At 36.3% G+C, this 6,790-nt stretch overlaps 1 protein-coding gene across 1 annotated transcript in view; it reads left to right on the top strand.

The window, feature by feature from the left end:
- Nucleotides 1-1,493: 1,493 nt before the first annotated feature.
- Nucleotides 1,494-6,790, top strand: part of spata22 (spermatogenesis associated 22) — a 49,312-nt gene continuing 44,015 nt past the window's right edge. The window contains exons 1-3 of the mRNA XM_072589185.1: nucleotides 1,494-1,536; nucleotides 4,780-4,911; nucleotides 5,653-5,812. Of these exons, the coding sequence (XP_072445286.1) occupies nucleotides 1,494-1,536; nucleotides 4,780-4,911; nucleotides 5,653-5,812 (335 nt within the window). The remainder of the gene's footprint in view (nucleotides 1,537-4,779; nucleotides 4,912-5,652; nucleotides 5,813-6,790) is intronic.

Genomic DNA, 6,790 nt, shown 5'->3' with positions numbered 1-6,790 from the left:
AGATTGACTCAGACTTAGGCCCCCCCCCCCTCCCCCACTGGAAAAGTTAAGACCCTTTATACCTCTCAATACATAGGTGTTACTGAGCTTTTCCAACATTTTCTGTGGTTGGCTTCATTTCTCCAATGACTGCATCCAGATTTGCAGCAAGTCTGGTTAGATTTGGTCCCATTCCAGTGTTTATTACATGTCTTCAGCCTACACTTCCCCCTCCAAAGTGCGCTTTTTTCCACTTCCCTTGTGATGTTAAGTTGCTAAGAGTTTAAAAGTATATATTGAATGGAATTAAGTGGCTATTAATGGAATACACAGAAGGTATGTGTTTAAGTTATTTTCTTCCATCTGTTGGGTTTTCAATGCAATTTGTTATCCCACACCAGAACAATTGACAACCTGGCTCCAAAGCTTCAGTTTGAAGCTGTCTCTTTACAGTACAGAAAGAGGTAAGAAGTCCTGGATGTGTGCTGTGTTCAGGATCACAATTTCATCTTCCAGAAATCAGTACTGCAGCAGATTAGTCCTCTATACCTGGTAAATGAAGAATTATCCTTTAATTCAAGTTGAGGGTGAGCTAGTCAAAATGACTAGTTGGGCTTGTTCACTTTATGGTGTCATTAAAATGTCTGATATTTGAAAAGTGACCTCAGCATTAAATAGAATCTGTTTCTCTGCACAAATTTTATACTCGTGTCTGTCAGAAATATAGATACTCCAGGTAGAATACTTCCTGAAGAAGGGCTCATGCCCGAAACATCGATTCTCCTGCTCCTTGAATGCTGCCTGACCTGCTGCGTTTTTCCAGCAACACATTTTCAGCTCTGATCTTCAGCATCTGCAGTCCTCACTTACTTCAGGTAGAATGCAGACTAAAAAAGATGGAGACTTCATTTTATAATGTCTTCTACTGAAAGGTTATTAACTGTCTTAGCTGTTTTCAAAGAGGACTTTGTGATCTGATGTCTACATAGCATTTCAGTGTGACTCATCATCAGTGAACAGAAGTTATGTACTGAGACTGTGACTTGTTATGTCCATATTATCCCAGCAGAGATGGACAGAATGGTGTGACTTATAGCCCTGAAACATTAACAAGTTACAAAATACTTGGGTGGCAGGAGTTACTGTATAACTCCCTAGTGCTATTTTGAATTGGTAAGATTTTCTTATGGGTAATATATAGGTTAAAACTATTTGCTGTAGGATAAGAAAATACATAACTATGAATAATTAATATTATTAGAAGAGTAACATATGTAAAGCCAACTTTGTTTTGTTTGAATCTTTGTTTTTTTTCCAGATACAAACAACTCCTCTAAAACCTTGTTACTCAATATCTGTTTCATCAGCATTGTTCAAGAAATTTGATCTTTGACCACATTTTTACAATTCAGAGGCCATCAGAGGGAACGGTGTGTAAAGTTGATGACATTGTCATTTTTATTTATAACTTATAGATTGCTAATATATTAGTGAAGTGATACCGGGATCAGACCATGAAGAGGAATATTACAGAAAATTCAACCCGAGCTACAGCAGGTATATTTTGCTCATAGGCAGTCACTTTGGAGTGTTAGTCCTATTTGATGCATTTTATTAATTTGGCAGATTTATTTCACATTCATCTCCTTATTTCCACAATATTATGCTTTAATTTCCTGCCTTGATTAATGGTCTTCCAGATTAAACATTTAATCCAAGTGTAGCATGAAAATGACCTCCTGTAAGAAATTCACTGATAATTTTGATTTGCTATGGGACTGTATCTGAGAATAACTTGGTGATGCACTGTCGCTCTTTCCTGCAGCCCTGTGAAGAAGTGCTTACCATTTATTCCTTTTGATTTAATATTGAGAACCAGGCATGGGACCATCACAGTAGGAAAACAATATGAGGTGCTGCATTTTGGACAGGCAACTCAGGGCAGGACTTACACGCTTAATGGTAAGGTCCTGGGCAGTGTTGCTGAACAAAGAGACCTTGGAGTGCAGATGCATAGTTCCTTGAAAGTAGCTTCTCAGGCAGATAGGATACCAGGAAGGCATTTAGTGTGCGTTCCTTTATTGGTTAAAGCATTGAGTATAGGAGTTGGGAGGTCATTTTGCGGCTGTACAGGTCATTCGTTAGATCACTTTTGGAATATTGTGTGCAATTCAGACGTCCCTCCTATAGGAAGGATTTTGTGAAACTTGAAAGTGTTCAGAAGAGATTTACAAGGCTATTGCCAGGGTTGGAGGGTTTGAGCTATAGAGAGAGGCTGAATAGGCTGGCATTGTTTTCCCTGAAGTGTTGGAGGCTGTGGGGTGATCTTATAGAGGTTTATAAAATCCTGAGGGGCATGGATAAGAAGATCTTTTCCCTGGGTTGGTGGAGTCCAGAACTAGAGGGCATAGGTTTAAGGTGGGAGGAGAAAGTTTTGAAAGGGACCTAAGGGGCAACATTTTCACGGAGAGAGTGGTGCATGTACGGAATGAGCTGCGAGAAGAAGTGATGGAGGTTGGTACAATTACAACATTTAAAAGGCATTTGGATGGGTATACGAATAGGAAGGGTTTAGAGTGATATGGACCAAGTGCTGGCAAATGGGACTAGCTTAATTTAGGATATCTGGTTAGCATGGACAAGTTGAACCGAAAGGTCTCTTTCTGTGCTGTATATCTCTATGACACCTACCATTTTTTCTTTCAGTATATTGGAGAATTCTCCGCCATTATTGAAAATATCTTTTCACCGATAACTAGCCATGATATTTTAATATGTATGTTATTGTGCTTGCATGTTTTAAGCCCATTCTAATCTTATTTTTAAAGTCAACTTTACATTATTTTATTGAGAAATGCAAATAACAGAACAATCGACCAATCCATCTTCTGTTTATACAATTATTTTTGGTACTGTTATTCCTATTATTTGCAAATATTTATATGTAGGATTCCTGCAAATATTAGCATACTCCAGCCTACTCTAAACATGAACAAACTCCCAAGAAGCTTTATACTCATTTGTAAAAGGTAATACCATATACTTAAAAACAGGTAGTATGTTGATAGATCTGCATGATTCTATGGGTATGACATTGTCTGGGTGTTGCTAAAGTAGTCTGTGGAACAGCTTTTGAAACAAGTCCCATGCTAATGAGAGAGCTTGCAGGATTGACCACATTGGAATTGCCTTTGATATGCATTGATTGGATGCTTGTGTCACCGATAAGGGTAAAACCATTTTGCCAACAATCCACAGCAAACTGTAGAAAATATCAATGTCAAGAAAAACATTGATGAAAATGAACTAAAGACAGACTTTACATAGCTACTTTCACAACCATAAGTCCAAAAGCACTATGTAGCCAATTAAGTGGTTTTGTAATACATTCATTTTGATGCAGTAAACGTGGCAGCCAACTTTTGTACAGCAGTCTCCCAGAGGGTGTAATGACATAAATAACCTGTCTGTTTTTGGTGCTGTTGATTGATAAATGTTGACCAAGACATTGGAAAACTCATTTGCTATTTATATAGTGCCGTGAGATCTTTAATGTCCAATGGAACAAGATGTGGGGTCTTGGCCTAAACCTTATTTGAAGAAAATTACATCTCACTGTACAATATCTGATGTCCACATACACTGACTGCACTGCAGTAACTTTCTATTTTATTCTCAGGTCTCTAGATTGGGATTTGAACCCACAGCTTCTTGACACAGGCAAACATGTTGCCAAGAGTCAAGGTTGAATTAGTGCTTGAACATGGGTTAATAGGGTCATACAGTAGCAAAATAGTATTAAGGTTAATTTCTTTAAGATTATGAAAAGGTTTTATAAATTTGATGTAAAGGAGGTGTTTTTCACTTGTGGTGAGATCAGAAAAAGTGGCCATGAAAATAACTTGATCACTAATATGTTCAAAAGGAAATTTGAGGAAATGTCTTTTCTCAGAGTTTGAATGTTTAACTAATCACCTGAGGAATAATTGAAGTAACTAACATATGTGAATTTAATGGGAAGGTAGATGAACATGAGCTTCCTCTGACCTTTGATAATAATCTAATCAACATATACTTTGATTCCTTTGAGGGACAAAGGAATCAAAGTATATGTTGATTAGATTATTATCAAAGGTCAGAGGAAGCTCATGTAGAACACTAACATTACCATGGATCTGTTGGTTTGAATGGCCTATCTCAGTACATATATTATGTATATTAGTGAGGTGTTCCATATATGAACTTATTTAAGATCGAGAGTTTCCCTTTAACTATTTTGAGCACTTGGAAATGCTAACAGATACAAATCTTTCATTTTAATATCAGAATTTTTAGCATCTGTGAATATAAACTTAACTCTGATCTGAAGCAAAAAGAGAAACACACTTCAACAAAGATATTGAATTTTCAATGACTTTTCACAATTTGTGCCAAAATTAATTGCTAAAACATTGTTCCAAAAAAAAAGTAATGGTAAAACTGTTAAAAGTAATTGTGTTAGCTGTTAAAACAACTACCTATGGAGTTGTTCATGCATTTAATTTGAATGGTACTTGTTTTATTCATTTTGGTTAGTAAGAATTTTCAGTTTATTTCAGATTGATCGAAGTATTCACAGAGTTAATTGTTTAATTGTGATATTAATGGGTGTAATATAATGGTTGTGGCTATACTGAAAAGCTCTTTTGGATGTGTTTCGAAGCCATGTGCACAATATTTGCCATTAATTCAGATTGCTTTTCTTTTCAGGTATGTTAGGTTATGTAGAAACGTATCTGATTTTTAAATGATATTTTTCAGGTTGCCTTCCTGTATTACTGTTTAATCAAAAGAAAAGAACCCGACTGCCATTGACTTCAAATCCTATGGAACATGAGCTAGGCTCAAATACCCTGTTTCCTACACCAGAGAGTTTTGATTCACCACCAGCAGGTAATCAAGATTATCACTCTTTGATCATACATTACTTAACTTTTTCTCTACTTTATGCTTCACTTTCATCATGTTATTGGCCATTACTAAGAAGAATATGCTGCGGAAGCTGAAAGGTCTAAAGTGGAATAATGTCCCGACCAGACAGACTAATTTCCCAGATTTCTGAGAGATAACCTGAGGAGGTTGTGAGGCATTGGCAGTGTCTTTCAGGAGTCACTGGAGTCAGGCAAAGTCATAGAGGACTGGATAATGGCTAATGTAACACTCCTGTTTAAGAAGAGGGAGGCCAAAGATGAGAAGTTGTAGGCTGGTTAGCCTGACCTTGGTGGTGGGTAAGATTTTAGAGTCCATTAATGTTCCTCTTATAGCTCAGAGTGAGAACTCAAATTATAAAGATTCAGTCATATTTCCACATGCCATGACTTAGTCAGGTATAATTTGTAAATCTCCTTAGTGTTGACTTGCATTTCAGTATTGACCAATGTTGCATGTAGGTTGTTCCAGTGTTCCTCACATGACAAACAGTGTGCTGATACAGATTGCAGCATTGACTTTTGGTTCTGGAAGTTGCTGCAACACGTGGACTCTGGAGATCCACAAGGAAGGCAAAAAACAAGAAACATTGATGTTGACCATTATATAACATTTTTACACGACCATATTTATTGAACGATGCTATAGAAACATTCTTTGTCATTTTTACATTTGAATGAAAAAAAAATGTTTATTTATTTTAAGGCCACAAAGGATTAACTCAAAACAGAGCATCAGGCAGTCAGAAAGCAGTTCAAAACAATTATAGGACCCAGTTTCAGTATCCCAATATAAGGAGTAATGTGGATAATTCATATTGTGGGATGACTTCTCTATCAAATTCAGCGAAATCTACGAATACTGGGTAAATATATAGCACTGAAATATATATCAATTTTAAGCTCACCTTTTTGTTATGATTGCTCTGAATATAAAATCTGTTTAACTAGAATATGTGTAGTATTCTGAGAAATCATTGTAATGACTTCGAATTATATTCAAAGTTCTTTGACTTATTTATACATTCAGTTAAAGAGCAAAGCATAATTTTATTGCCAGGATACCTGGGAACAAGGGCAAACTGTCCTGGACTTGCTCATCTTGTGAACAACATCTTAGACCCATCACTGCTTTTCTATAGAATATATAAATATAATTTTGTCAGTCTGAGGGGCAGAGGATACGTTTGCATATTTAAAGCTTCATATTTCCTTATTGTATATTGGCACATGAAGAGAATGTGACAAAGTGATTCACAGTGGGTGTAAAGAAATGATTCATCTGTTTATTTTCTCTTTTCCTGCATCTGTTATTTCTTCCTCTTGGTATGATGGAATTAAGGATGTACCAGGATTGAATCCCTACAATCCTGATTCTGGTTCTTGACTAATGTAATACTTAAAACACTAAAATTACCTTAGTCAAAGTTATGATACTCTCAGCAAAAGTGGCTGACACTGAAGCTTTATGCATGGATGACCACACTGCTCTTCTCCACCATTTTCAGGTTTATTGGACAGGATTTCATCGGACATATGACACAGAAGTAGGACTCTGTCCAACCAGACAGTGCTGGTATTTAATTTCTTTTAGGCCTCATCCCATTTTTCTTCATCTAAGATACTATTGTATTCATAATTGTTTTTCCTCTTAAATACTTATTGAACTTCTCCTAAAATGCATCTATTCACTTCAGCCACTTCCTGTGTTCGCAAGTTTCAAGTTCTTGTCACATAGCCTGCTCTGACCTAATGGTTATAACAGTCTTGCAGAGTCCATTGAATGCTTTTAAGCTAATTTTAACAAACGTGAATCAAACAGTTTCTTCAATTCTGATTTTATT

Source organism: Chiloscyllium punctatum, chromosome 19, assembly GCF_047496795.1.
Source record: "Chiloscyllium punctatum isolate Juve2018m chromosome 19, sChiPun1.3, whole genome shotgun sequence".
NCBI lineage: Eukaryota > Metazoa > Chordata > Chondrichthyes > Orectolobiformes > Hemiscylliidae > Chiloscyllium > Chiloscyllium punctatum.
This window is presented reverse-complemented; position numbering and strand designations above follow the sequence as displayed.